Raw genomic sequence first — 13,590 nt, 5'->3', positions numbered from 1 at the left:
GCCCGGGCTGGATGGGGCTGGGCCAGGGCAGCTGGTGTAGGGGAGGGAAGGCTCAGAGCTGAACAGCCGGCCAGGGCCCCAAAGCCTCATGGGCTTGCCTCAGGGGGAGCGGTGCCTGCCCTGCTGAGCCTGTGCCCAGTTGCACCCCGGGAGGCAGTGGTGTCTGGCTCATGGGGCCACGAGAACTTGATGAAGCACGCAGAACCCAGAGCCCGTCCATGGCTATTTTTGCTGTGGTCGGGACTCTGGGCTCATCTGGGCTCTGCCATAGGCTCTGTGGCCTTTGGCAAGTCCCCAGTCCTCTAATCTTTCCTACTGGTCAGTGACGTGATGCCGCCTCTCCTCGCCCTGCCCCGTCCCCCATTTCCACAGGCTCAGTGTGGTCTTGGTGGGACCGGGTAGCGTTTCCATGAAGAATGAAATACGCTTTCCTGAGCACACACAGCCTGCATGGTCACGGCCCTACTGCTGTCTGAGCTCACTCTCTGCAGGACTCCCAAGGACAAATCGTGTGTCACCTCTTGCCTGTGAAAGCCCAGAGCATTCAGAATACATGCGGGAACGCTAATGTTGGTGTCTCCTGTTTAACAGATGACATCCCGAAAAAGAAAGTAGCGAGCATTTTCAGGCCCCCCTCCCCCGATGTCCTCGCATACTTGGACTTCAGCGTGTCAACCACTGGGATACTAGCAGGGGTGAAGGTAGGTCCTCTGAAATCCTGTTTGCCTCAACCCCTAGAAATCAGGAGGAGTGGACAGAAAGGATGTCAGATACAGGTTTAAACCGGCAGGTCCTTATACAAAGCACAAGGCAATAATATTGCTTCTTAAGATTTGTGTTAAACACCAGTGAAGCCTAAAATGTGATTAGCCTGAGAGTAATGCATTTTCTGATGCATTATGGTCATGTCTAAACTTTCTGATCTATGACTATCTGGCTTCCAGGAACTGGTGGCTTTGAAGAATCTCTTACCTTGCTGGGAGCCAATAGCTCGATTAAAATTTTTCAGGCTGGGCGCGGTAGCTCACGCCTGTAATCCCGGTGCTTTGGGAGGCCGAGGCGGGTGGATCACGAGATCAAGAGGTGGAGACCATCCTGGCCAACGTAGTGAAACCCCGTCTGTACTAAAAATACAAAAAATTAGCTGGGCATGGTGGCGGGCGTCTGTAATCCCAGATACTCAGGAGGCTGAGGCAGGAGAATTGCTTGAACCCGGGAGGCAGAGTTTGCAGTGAGCCGAGATTGTGCTGTTGCACTTCAGCCTGGGGCGACAGAATAAGACTCTGCCTCAAAAAAAAAAAAAAAATTTTTTTTAAATTCAATATCCTGAAATTTTGTTTCTAAGATTTTTAGTGTACCATTTCTTGGGTATTATTTAGGTTATATGGGGATTTGAGCCAACCGTCTTTTAAGGAAGTAAATATGATGTTTGGTAGTCTAGCCATGTGGACAGCAGACGCTGCCATCCACCCTTTCTCCTCGTGCACATCACTGAATTTCATTTCCCCTTTTTTTTTTTTTTTGAACGTTATTTTATTCCCGAGATGTCTCACGCGGCCACAAGCGCCTTATGCCGCTCCATAAAGCTGCAGTGTGAGCTGTACCCCTCGCGGCAGATCGCCATCTGCCTCGACCCCTACTGTGGCCTTGGCTTTGCCCTGTGGTGTCTGTGCAGGTGAGTGCAGGGCCCCTGCCGCCTGCCAGGTTGGAGCAGCTCGTGTGGCTCTTAGGAACCTTGGCCTTCTAAGGCACCTTTTCTGAGTGTTCAGGAAGCCGATGAGACGTGTGTGAGTGGATTTGTTTGGGGATGAAGTGGGTTGGAGTCTGAGTCTGAAATTGAGTGAAAATACAGTTTTCATTAAATACACTACCCATTATCAGTACTTGGGAAGAATCTGTTTGATTCCTTCAAACACTAGAAAGTAGTGATCCATCTCTATAAGTGAGTGCCTCTGGAGCATTGTCCCTGGATACTCTCCAAGTGTTTGGAGCAGAGCTCAGGACCCCGTGCCTGCCATCCCCCAACGTTCACCCCGTGGCAAGTTTTCCACCAAACTCCCCTACTTGGCATCAGAACAGAATCATGCCACTGTCGTGGCTGGAAAAGAAGTGTCCTTGAGGAAGGGAAGAGTGGAGTGCCCGGTGGGCAGGTGGAGCCTCACGAGCCTTCCTTCTCGCAGTGTCTACTCGGGACACCAGTCGGTGCTGGTGCCCCCGCTGGAGCTGGAGAGCAATGTGTCCCTGTGGCTGTCAGCCGTCAGCCAGTACAAGGCCCGCGTCACCTTCTGCTCCTACTCTGTAATGGAGATGTGCACCAAGGGCCTGGGCGCACAGACGGGTGTCCTCAGGGTGAGTGCCCAGACCCGGGCTTCTGAGTGTGCTGTAGACCACAGCCCTGGGAAGTTTGAAAACAACAAAACAAAACAAGACTCCCAAGGCCCCTCCCTGCAGTTGGAAGAAGTAGAGAAAAACCTTTCCCACTACGGGCCCTGTGTACACATCCCTCCTCCACGGCTCACCTGTCTCTGCAGCTCCACAGCCCGAAGGAGAGGCGGGTGTGGGAGTAGGGCAGGGTCCCTGCGAGATGGCAGGGTGGAGGTCTGGCTGTGTGGGGGGCAGGTGTGGGATGCACGTCAGATGGAATCCTCTAGTGCGTCCACACTTAGGATTCTATGGGACAGACACAGCCTGCAGAGAGGAGGTTGGTGTCCAGCTCCACCTCTGTGTGCCCACTCGGAGATTTCCCAAGACAGTGCCCAGGGCCCTGGCAACTCACAGGGCTGTGGCTGTGGCCTGACTGCTCCCCCCTCCCGCAGATGAAGGGGGTGAACCTGTCATGTGTGCGCACGTGCATGGTGGTCGCCGAGGAGCGGCCCAGGATTGCGCTGACCCAGTCCTTCTCCAAGCTCTTCAAGGACCTGGGCCTGCCGGCCCGCGCCGTAAGCACCACGTTCGGGTGCAGGGTCAACGTGGCCATCTGCCTCCAGGTGAGGCGCTGGGGCCTGTGGTTCTCGAAAGCTGGCTGTTGGCAGCGTGGAGACCAAGCTTCCCAGCTGTTAATGTGCAATTTTGTGCCTGCCTGATCTCTTTCTCCTTCTCTGAGCCTTTGATGTTTCATTTCCACGTAATATTTTAGCTTCAAGAGTTTTATTTTTAAAGATACTCTATTCTAGTTGAACAAAGACTTATTTGGAAAAAAACACAAATTGTTTTTGAACAGTGACTAATATCTTACCTGTAAGACTCTCGAAGTTAGATATAATACACAGCTGAGTTCTTAAAGCAAGATTGAACTTACTGTTTTAAGATATCTAGCAATATTAAATTGAAACATTAATAAATGTAATTTGTATTGACTCATTCATTTTTGAAACCTTGAAATGTCTTATTAAAAGGAAGCACCAAGTTTCAGGCCAGGAGTGGTGGCTCATGCCTATAATCCCAGCACTTTGGGAGGCTGAGACAGGCGGATCACCTGAGGTCAGGAATTCGAGACCAGCCTGGACAATATGATGAGACCCCGTCTCTACTAAAAATACAAAAATTAGCTGGCTGGTGGTGTGTGCCTGTGGTCCCGGCTACTTGGGAGGTTGACGCACTAGAATTGCTTGAACCTGGGAAGAGGAGGTTGTAGTGAGCCGAGATCTCACCGCTGCACTCCAGCCTGGGTGACAGAACGAGACCCTGTCTCAAAAAAAAAAAAAGCACCAAGTTTCAGAGATTAAAGAGCTCATGGCAATTCTGTTTACTGCTTCCTCAGATAGCTACAGCTATTTCTCAGATTTTGTACTAGTATCTCAATTTCCTTTCTTTCTAAAAACATCTTAAAACCAAATAGCTTTTTAGATAACCCTACATATTGAATACCTTATTCACCCACACTGCACAAAAATAGCTGGAAGGAAATGGCACCTGTCCATGCCAGAGCAGGGCTGAGTGCAGGTCTGTCTCTGTTTCCAAAGTGTTTGCTTTGCCTTGTGCCTCCCCGTCACAGTGGCAGTGCACGCAGGGCAGGGTGGCAGCTCTGCTCACACCCTCTTCCCCACAAAAAGACCCCTGACCACTCAAGCCTCACACGCCTGTCACACAGCAGAGATCGGGCCTTTTGTGAGCTCGCTTCCTGCTGTAGGCTGTGGCTGAGCGTGGGTGCCGGCCTGTGTATTAGTGGCTCTGCGTCTGCAAGCCTGGGGCCTCCTTGCTAGACGTCGGAAGGGTGTGGACACCACATGTGATTGCAGAAATGAAGTTAAGGATGTTCACGTTTGCTCTTTAAGATACAGAGGTGGGTTTTGCTCTCTCTTTCCCTGTGTTTCTCATGTGGCTGCTGCTTCTGTGTGTGTTTCCTGTGGCTGTCTCCTCCCTGTCTCACTCTGCTGCCTCCTTGGCCTCTGTCAGCCCAACAGGCTGGGAAAGCTGGCTGAGCAGGTATGACTTTGACCTTGACCTTGTTGGTGCCTCTGTGCTTCCCCCCCCCACGAGTTCATGTGACTTTCTCTTGAATTCTAGACAAACATGTTTCTTTTGCTGTCTTACTTTGTTCACAGTGGATATTACTTGACATATTACAAAAGCTCCCTTGTAACCAAATTTAAAAGTAAAACTATTTTCAAAAAATGTTAATGCTCATAGTATTGCCTTGGGAGGAAGGGCTCTGTTTAATTCCAGTGCAGACATAGTTTATGTTGTCTGGGATCTTTAAGGGTGATGTTGATCAGCGTACTCATTTAATTTGATGTTCTTTATTGAATAAAATGACACATAATGTCCGTTAGTCGGGATTAATGTTAACTGTAAGGTTCAGAAAGGAAAGGAGTAGAAAGGTGAAGGCTGCCGTCCATCTCACCTGGGTGAGTCTCGGCTGCAAGCAGTCCCCAGTAGAATTAGACTGGTTGCTGAGAGGCCAGGCCCTGTCTGACAGCATGGTGGAAATGCCCCTCAAATCCTAATGGTGTTTTCATCACAGCAAGAGACCAGTGGGAATAGAAAGTTGTTAGAGCTGAAATGTAAAGTGGCATGATTTGGTGTTTTCAGAGTCATTGACTGTTTCACTCAATATTTTCAAGCTCTGTGGATGTTTGGATGGAAAGCATCAGCCTGCCTGGGGGACCTCGAACCCCTAGGCAGACTTGCTGCAGGGAGCAGAGCGGCTCCCTTCTTGGGTGTCCCCGGGGGCCAGGGAGGAGCTGCCATGCAGCTGTGCCTGTGCAAACAAGATGAAAGTGAGGCCCCTGAACAGAAGTTCCTCTGCTGCTCTCCTTCCAGGGCACAGCTGGCCCAGACCCCACAACCGTCTACGTGGACATGCGGGCACTGCGCCATGACAGGTAATGTTCCCAGCCTGCCTGGGCCCCATTCATACCCAGTGGCAAAGTGGTGCGGACCAGGTCTGCGCTGACTGTGCACCCCTGGGACCCAGGCATTAGAGGACAGCTGGGCCAAGTCAGGCCTACCCGGGCACCTGGATAGGCACATGAGAAGACAGCTGGCTACACTGGGCCATCTGCACCAACAGGAAGAGGAGAGCTGTGAGCCTCCTCTTCCCAGGGGAGCTCAGTGTCTGTCTCTGTGCACCCGCGTCCCCGGGGCTGCAGTTAACATCCCTGTATCTGTCACACAGCCAGGAAGAGTAAGAGTGACCCCTGTGACATTTGGTTTTTTAGAGGGATAGGGACAGACAGAAGACAAGTAATCCGTCTACTGGCAAGAACATTTCTTACCTGATGCTGTCATAGAATCTGACTTAGTTTTCATCTTGATAAGCGATGTGGTGCATACAGCGTGTGCTTGCTGGTCTGTGGTCAGGTGTGTATCAGGGCCTGTCCCAGCTTTGAAGCTCAGATCCCAGTCCTGGGTTCTCAAGTATGGCCACACTGTAGCTTGATGTAAACACTAGGTTTAGCTTACTGGGTGCCAGGGGCCTGCTGGGTTCAAGGAGGACCTAAAAGAAATGTAGAGTGAGCTGCTGTGAGCACATGGGGTGGGTCGTGAGTGCATGAGGGTGGCAGCACTTGGGACCGCAGCGTGGTTGGGGTGTCCCTGCCATTCATGGCAGGTGTGCTGTGGAAAGGTTGACATCCTGGCTGTTGTCAGCAGACCCTCAGAGTGATCATTTCCAACCTCATGATCTGCCCTTTTAGACATACCTGTGGAGTAAATTACATACTGAAATTGTTCCCTTGATTTTTAGGGTACGTTTGGTAGAACGGGGTTCTCCGCACAGCCTGCCATTGATGGAGTCTGGAAAGGTAGTGGAAACCAAGACGTGTGCATTCTGAGCCGTGTCTGAGACGTCCGTCTGAAGCATCCCCCCGTGGAGGGTGCTGGGGGCTGTGGCTCGGACGAACACGGGTTGACTTCTGGTTGGGGTGGGCTTGGCTGCTGCAGAAGCCGCCTTCCCTGCTTTGTGACTGGGATATAGAATTACTTAGTTACGTCTTTAAACACACGTCTGAGCTCAGAGCCAAGAAAGGGAGAACTTCAGGTACAGGAATAAAGAACTCCCACTGGGTGGGTGGCAGGCCTCAGTCCTCCGGGGCCAGGGCCATGGAGGCAGGGTCCGGCCCACCTACACATCAGTGGAGTGGCCCTGACCCTAAATTGGAGATGGCAAAATCTCATGCCCTAGTTTAGGGTGTCAGCAGGGAAGAGGCCCCCAGAGCCTGTAGGGGATCTGGGGGATCCTGAGATGGCCTGAGGACTCCCAGGAAAAAAGTGAGATGCTGCAAGGGGTCAGCAGACATAGGCACAGAACAGCATCCTCTGAATGGTTCAAAGGAAGGAGGTGTGAACCTCCTTTGGTTCAGGAAAGGTTCAAAGGAAGGAGGAAAAGCCACACAGCCCAGGAAGGCAGCATGAAGAGTATGCCAGGCTTGATGTGAGTGGGCAGCTGCTGCACATCCAGCGGGGGCCGCGGGGGCCCTGGTGCCTTCACAACCCCAGAGACAAGAGAAGGAGATTGGCCACCCTGACTCCGTTCATTGCTGTGGCCACAGCCACCTGTGGGGAGTCAGAGACGGGCCCAGAGGGACCCAACCAAGCCACGTGATGTCCAGCACACAGACTCCTGCAGGGCAGCAGGGGTGAGACTGGGGACAGAAGGCACAGCTGCTGTGAGGGTCTCGAGGTGGGAGCTACTGGGAGGACGGTGGGACTGGGCTGAGTGTGGGGAGCAGGAGTGAGTGAGTGAGTGAACTCACATGCAGGTAGGTGCAGGGGCTTGAAAAGCTCCCATCCCATGTCCCCTGTGACAGTCACTTTAGGAAGTAGACCAGCCGAGAGTGGAGTTGGGTGAGCTTAGTGGACAGCACATCTGTGGGAGCCAGGGCTGCTGCATGTCCTCCCTTCTCTGAGCACAGGGACATGTGAGCCGCCATCGCCAGAGCTCTGCATCATCCTTGGTGTAAACTCAGCGGGTTTCTCTGGGTCGTGGGGCCTCCACGCCGCTCTTTTCAGTGGCTGTTCCTGCCCTGCCATGTACAGCTGCACTGTAATTGTTTCACTCATCCCCTTTTATTGGACATTCTTTCCTGTTTTGCTGTTACAATCACTTGGGCCTGATAGGTTTGTGTCCTGGAAAGAGCTCTGGTTTTAGGGCTTAGCTGGGACATGCAGGGCGAAGATGGAGGCTCCAACAGCATCTGGGGAAACAGAACAGTCCCACCCGCCGGGGAGGGTCTGGTGCTGACCACAGCTCACACCTCCCTGTGGCCCCTCGTCCCCTCCTCCTGCCAGGAGTGCGACTGCCCCCATTTCATACGTGAGGAAACTGAGGACACAGAACAAGCATCCAGGTCTTGTGCAGTCAGGTGGTCCGACCTGAGCCCAGTGAGGGAACGCTGGGACCGGGCCTGGGAGGCCAGGTAAGAGATGGTGGCCTCTTGCCTCTGAATTGGCACAGAGCCAGTGCTCAGTGGTTGGACTGACTCGGAGTCACGGGCAGGAAGAACTTCCTCGTGGTCAGGTTCCTGGCTGAGAACTAGGACAGACATGTGCCTCCTGCAGGGCTGGGCACAGCAGGGTTACTGCACCCCTGGATGTGTGCCCGTGAGGTGCGCTGGCATCACCTGGCTGATTGTCTTCGTAGCCTTGGTGACCCTCTGCCCCTCCTGACACCCAAATATGGGGTCCCGTCTTAGGAGCTGGAGTCATTTTGCTAAGAGTCACAACTTATTTCTATTGACATCTCTTTTTCAAAATTCGAAGTCAAATTTGGAGCAGCCTCTAAACTTCCTGACCTGACATAAGCACGTCAGTCCTGCAGGCCAACTTCCGAGGGACGTTATTTTAACGTCACTGAATCAAGAGAGTCTCGTGCCATGTTTTCTTTAACAAGGGACATAGCTCTCCTCCTTCCAGATCCTCCCTGGCGTGAAGGTCATCATCGCACACACTGAGACCAAAGGACCCTTGGGAGACTCACACCTGGGAGAGGTGAGCTGAGGGCAGGGGCCCATGGGAGGGGCTGGAGCTCTCCAGCCTCACCGGCTTCATCTTCCTTCTCTTTTTGCTTCAGATTTGGGAATTCTAAACTGTGGAATAACACTTGCCTTTGGGAATCTACCAGAAACCATGTGGCCCTTCCCCCATGTACCTCCCAGACCCAGTTCCTGTGTAGGATTTTGGGGTACTGTGGGACAAACTGCCTCATCCCTAGGTTGACCTAACCAACAGAGGGGAACCCCTAGGTGTGAGGGCACTGACAGGTGGGAGGAGCTGCACAGGCACCAGTGGCAGCATGGAAAACAGCTACCTTGTGCAGGACCCAGCAGCTGCTACTTAAAACGTGGTCCCTGGCACCCAGGCAGGAGCACAGACCCGGGGGAACTGGTGATAGAGAACTCTGCTCCAGAAGAGTTCAAGGCCTCCACCTGCCCTGGGAGGTTCGGAGAGCTCAGAGCCCTTGTCCTGAGGGTGCAGGTGGAAGGTGTAGGTCTCCCTGAGAACACAGAGGCTATACAGGAATCCATTGGGTTGAAATGTCTACATGTATTGCACGTATATCTTGCTGTAATTTGGGACAGGCACGACTCATTATTTATGGGCAGCGGTGGCAGCTTGACATGCAGTCATGTCCCGAACGTGCAGATTGATCTGTTGTCATGAGAGCTTAGGACTCACGTTCCTAGTCCTATCCTCTTGGGGAATGTGCTGTCAAATTGATGTCTTCAGACCAGGCGGGCACAGGCATCATTTGTGGGCTCTGCTGTGAAGCCAGACTGGGGGCTTCCAGCAAGCCGTGCCCAGTGGGAAATCACTCAGCCTCAGCTGGCTTCTTCTGACTGGGACAAGGGTGTGAGCGTGTGACCCCTCAGGTGGTCTTAAACTGTGTCCTGATGGGAAGGTGTCCTGGGTCCCAATCCTGAGTGTGGATGAGTGAGGGACCCTCCCCTCAACCATCCCACTTCTGGACAGCCAAACCCAGGTCTGTAAGTCAAGGGTGTGCCCCCAGGAGATGGCGAGTCTGAGCCGGGAATGGGGACCCACCCCTCATGGCAGATGCTCAAGGGAAACGCCCCTGTTGGCCACCCCCTTCTCTTTCAGACGCTGCCATGCAGGGGCGTGTTAGAGCCAGTTGAACTGACTGTAGGTTCTGGACGGACTCTGTGTCTAGAAGGGCCCCATGACACTTGGTCCTGCAGGCACAGGCCTCTGGTCCCTTGGTCTCTGCATGGATGCACACAAATGCTTACATGTGTGTAGATATGCGGGTGCACGCAAACATGTGAACAGACTGGTGGACACACACGTGCACATGGATAGTGGACGCACACACACACGCATGGGGCTGACGTTAACCCTGGGACGTGCTGTCTGCTTTCAGGGCCTCTGTCTTGCCATGAGTCTGAGCAGCCACATGTTCTCCACTCTGTAGGGACCCTCATTCCTTCAGCCTGTCCCTGTTGTGGAATTTGGGTTGCTTCCAGCCCTCTCTTATTGCCAACAATAGTTGGATGTGAGGAAGGTGGAATTGCCCCTGTCTACTTACCCACGTAGGATAGAGTCCTACAGATGCCATTCTTGGGTCAAAGGAAGAAACAGTATTTAAGGAGAGAAAAGTTATGTTTGCTTTCTGTGCCTGTAATTTAACTTAGTTCATAAAATAAGAGACAATGAATATTATCCGCCCGACTTCGTTCAGTGTTTTCTGGAGCGTTATTCTTGGCCAGTGGATGTCTCGTGACAGAATCTGAACTCGGTGGTTGGTGACACTTCACATTCTTGTCCTCTGGGCCCCACCAGATCTGGGTAAGCAGCCCCCACAATGCCACCGGCTACTACACCGTCTATGGGGAGGAGGCGCTTCATGCCGACCACTTCAGTGCCCGGCTGAGTTTTGGAGACACACAGACCATCTGGGCAAGGACTGGCTACCTTGGCTTCCTTCGACGAACAGAGCTCACCGATGCCAGTGGAGGTGAGGGGTTGTGGTGAAGTCCCACGGGAGTGCTGTGCGGGGAGGATCTGGGCTCCCCAAGAGCTTGGTCACCTGCTGGCACACCTCACTCCTTGCTGTGGTCTGGTATTGTTCAGTGTGGGGGAAAGATACTCTGACAGCGGTTTTCTCTGAAAATACTGGTTTCCCTCCATGACTGCCCCTCGCTATCCTTGGGACCTTGGCCTCTGCTAAGGGGTGGGGGGATGGTGTTGGTGATAAGGCTACCAGGCTCCTCAGGGAGGCCTCCTCCTCTCTGCCAGGCCGGCCTCTCTGCCACTGTGTCTTTACCAGTGGCTTTCCCATGCACAACCCATTCAAAGTTGTGGCCAACGTCCAGAGGACTCTGTGCAGCCACCACAAGCTGGCCAGATAAGGCAGAACTTTTGGTAGCTCCTATAGATAGTGTCCCGTTCCCAGAGATAAGAGTTATTTTTAATAACACGCTCACACTTGCTGTAACTTTCCTGAGGTGGTTCCATGCTGCAGAGATAACAGCCTGCACTGCCAGTACCTCCATCACACTCTCTGCATGTGGTGTGGGACCTCATGATGTTTGAGCTGAGACCTCCCTGTGCCTGAGAGCCCCCGGTTGGGCTCAGAGGATACGAGCCCATGCCTCGGCCCATGCCTCTGCATGCCTCGGCTTTCTGGGCACGTGTAAACCACACACTGTTCACAGGGCGGCATGATGCACTGTATGTCGTTGGGTCTCTGGATGAAACTCTGGAGCTCAGAGGCATGCGGTACCACCCCATCGACATCGAGACCTCTGTCATCCGAGCACACAGGAGCATCGCTGAGTGGTAAGAGCCCAGGTGGAGGGCGGCTCCACATGGTCCATACAGCCCTTCCTCTGTGCGTGAGTGCTGTGCATCGGTTGCAGCAGAGCCGAGGACTGCTGGGCCTGAGCACAGGCCTCCTGCATTGTTACCCTGGTCTGCAGTGGAGCTGGGTGCCATGTAGACGAACCCTGTCTACCTTGGGCATTGCCAGAGAGGGCTGAGGACTTCTCGTGGGTCCTCCCTCTGGATGTACTCTGCACAGCATGGTACCAGAGCACACCTTGCTGCCTTTGTTTGGGTTTGGCTTGTTGTTTTCTCCGTTTCCTTATGAGTTGTAAGCCAAGAGATTGTCCCCAAATGCACAGGCAAAAGGTAAGGTTTCCACAGGTCTCATCCTAAAGTGTTTCTGCTTTTAATGTGTTTCTCACATGGTTGTGACTCCTGATTCCTTCACCTGTGGGGAACTTGTGTTGGGACAGGTACAGCTTTCAGCATCAGATAATGCTCCTGATTCTCAGTAAAAGCTTTAGTTGGAATAGACATCCTGTAAAATGGATCTGGCCTGATCTTTAGGTTGTGAATAGCCTTAAATAGCTCTGTGACATCAGTGTGCTTTGCTCTTCTTTGTGCCACCCTTTCCCAAGCATTCATTGGCCCCTGTGGCCTGTGCCTGTGTCCGTGTGACCCCATCTGTCTTTCCTCTGCAGTGCCGTGTTCACCTGGACCAACCTGCTGGTGGTGGTGGTGGAGCTGGATGGGCTCGAGCAGGATGCCCTGGACCTGGTGGCCCTGGTGACTAACGTGGTGCTGGAGGAGCACTACCTGGTCGTGGGCGTCGTGGTCATTGTGGACCCAGGGGTGATCCCTATCAACTCTCGGGGTGAGAAGCAGCGCATGCACCTGCGGGACGGCTTCCTGGCTGACCAGCTGGACCCCATCTATGTGGCCTACAACATGTGAGCGCAGCACCCCAGACCGGGTGCCGGAGACGAATGAGCTCCAGCAGTCCAAGGTGATGTGGGAAGACACTGCAGAGCCCACGCACCGGGACTCGCCCCTTCCTGTGCTCTTACAGATCCCTCTCAGCAGTTCCCTGCATCTCCTTTTAGAAAGCACTTCCTGAATTATTTAAAGAAATATTTTGAATCTGCCAAGTACATTTACAGAAACACAGATGCTGGTATTTTAACAGATGGAGAGACAAGGAAAGGAAAGGAAAGGCCTGGCGTGGGCATTGTGAGGAATCACAGGCACCGAGGTTGTTCTCTGCTGTACTGCAAGTTTGCACTTTCTTTAGGCTAAAAATGTAGTTCCTGATTTTTAAAATTCAGTTATTTATTCTCACTTCAAATGACAAGTTCATATATAGAAATTACGGAGAGAAACTTGAGACCATTTACAGAGAGAAACTTGATTCTGGGAAGATAGCAGAGTACAAACCAGCTGCCTCACTTCTGTTTCACAGGGAGGCTGATGGAAAGGAAGCAAGCTGGACCCATCCTCCCTGCTCACAGAGCACTATGGTCACACGCAGTGCCTGCTCTGCCAGTTTTGTTATTGAAAGAGTTGTGCTGGCTGGGCGCAGTGGCTCTCGCCTGTAATCCCAGCACTTTGGGAGGCCAAGGCGGGTGGATCAAGAGGTCAGGAGATCGAGACCATCCTGGCTAACACGGAGAAACCCCGTCTCTACTAAAAATACAAAAAATTAGCCAGATGCCGGGCGTGGTGGCTCAAGCCTGTAATCCCAGCACTTTGGGAGGCTGAGACGGGTGGATCACGAGGTCAGGAGATCGAGACCATCCTGGCTAACATGGTGAAACCCTGTCTCTACTAAAAAATACAAAAAAAAAAAAAAACTAGCCGGGTGAGGTGGCGGGCGCCTGTAGTCCCAGCTACTCAGGAGGCTGAGGCAGGAGAATGGCGGGAACCCGGGAGGCAGAGCTTGCAGTGAGCTGAGATCCGGCCACTGCACTCCAGCCTGGGCTACAGAGCGAGACTCCGTCTCACAAAAAAAAAAAAAAAAAAAAAAAAGCCAGATGTGGTGGTGGGCGCCTGTAGTCCCAGTTACTCGGGAGGCTGAGGCAGGAGAATGGTGTGAACCTGGGAGGCGGAGCTTGCAGTGAACCAAGATCATGCCTCTCGCCACTGCATTCTAGCCTGGGTGACAGAGCGAGATGCCGTTTAAAAACAAAAAACAAAGGTGTGCTGCTTGTCAGCATATATTGTTGTTGTCATGGACACTCAGTAAGTGCCATTTTGGACTGCCAAGTTTAGATGCTTTGTTTCAGAAACATAAGCCAGCATTTAGTTTTAAATCACTTTCCTGGTTTGTAACTTGATGCTGTTTAGTTAAATTGCTAGTTTTCCTAACAC

The 13,590-nt window shown here is 52.6% G+C and overlaps 1 protein-coding gene across 1 annotated transcript in view; it reads left to right on the top strand.

Annotated features, from left to right (window-relative positions):
* DIP2A (disco interacting protein 2 homolog A) overlaps positions 1-12,940 on the top strand; it is a 107,064-nt gene extending 94,124 nt beyond the window's left edge. The window contains exons 29-38 of the mRNA XM_025380126.1: positions 592-701; positions 1,545-1,675; positions 2,181-2,349; positions 2,817-2,987; positions 5,263-5,324; positions 6,188-6,245; positions 8,356-8,430; positions 10,240-10,414; positions 11,115-11,238; positions 11,925-12,940. Of these exons, the coding sequence (XP_025235911.1) occupies positions 592-701; positions 1,545-1,675; positions 2,181-2,349; positions 2,817-2,987; positions 5,263-5,324; positions 6,188-6,245; positions 8,356-8,430; positions 10,240-10,414; positions 11,115-11,238; positions 11,925-12,177 (1,328 nt within the window). The 3' untranslated portion in view covers positions 12,178-12,940. The remainder of the gene's footprint in view (positions 1-591; positions 702-1,544; positions 1,676-2,180; positions 2,350-2,816; positions 2,988-5,262; positions 5,325-6,187; positions 6,246-8,355; positions 8,431-10,239; positions 10,415-11,114; positions 11,239-11,924) is intronic.
* Positions 12,941-13,590: the final 650 nt, after the last annotated feature.

This window comes from Theropithecus gelada, chromosome 3 (genome assembly GCF_003255815.1).
Source record: "Theropithecus gelada isolate Dixy chromosome 3, Tgel_1.0, whole genome shotgun sequence".
In the NCBI taxonomy this organism is placed as follows: Eukaryota; Metazoa; Chordata; class Mammalia; order Primates; family Cercopithecidae; genus Theropithecus; species Theropithecus gelada.
Note: the sequence above shows the minus strand (reverse complement) of the source record. Positions and strands in the feature narration are given on the sequence as shown.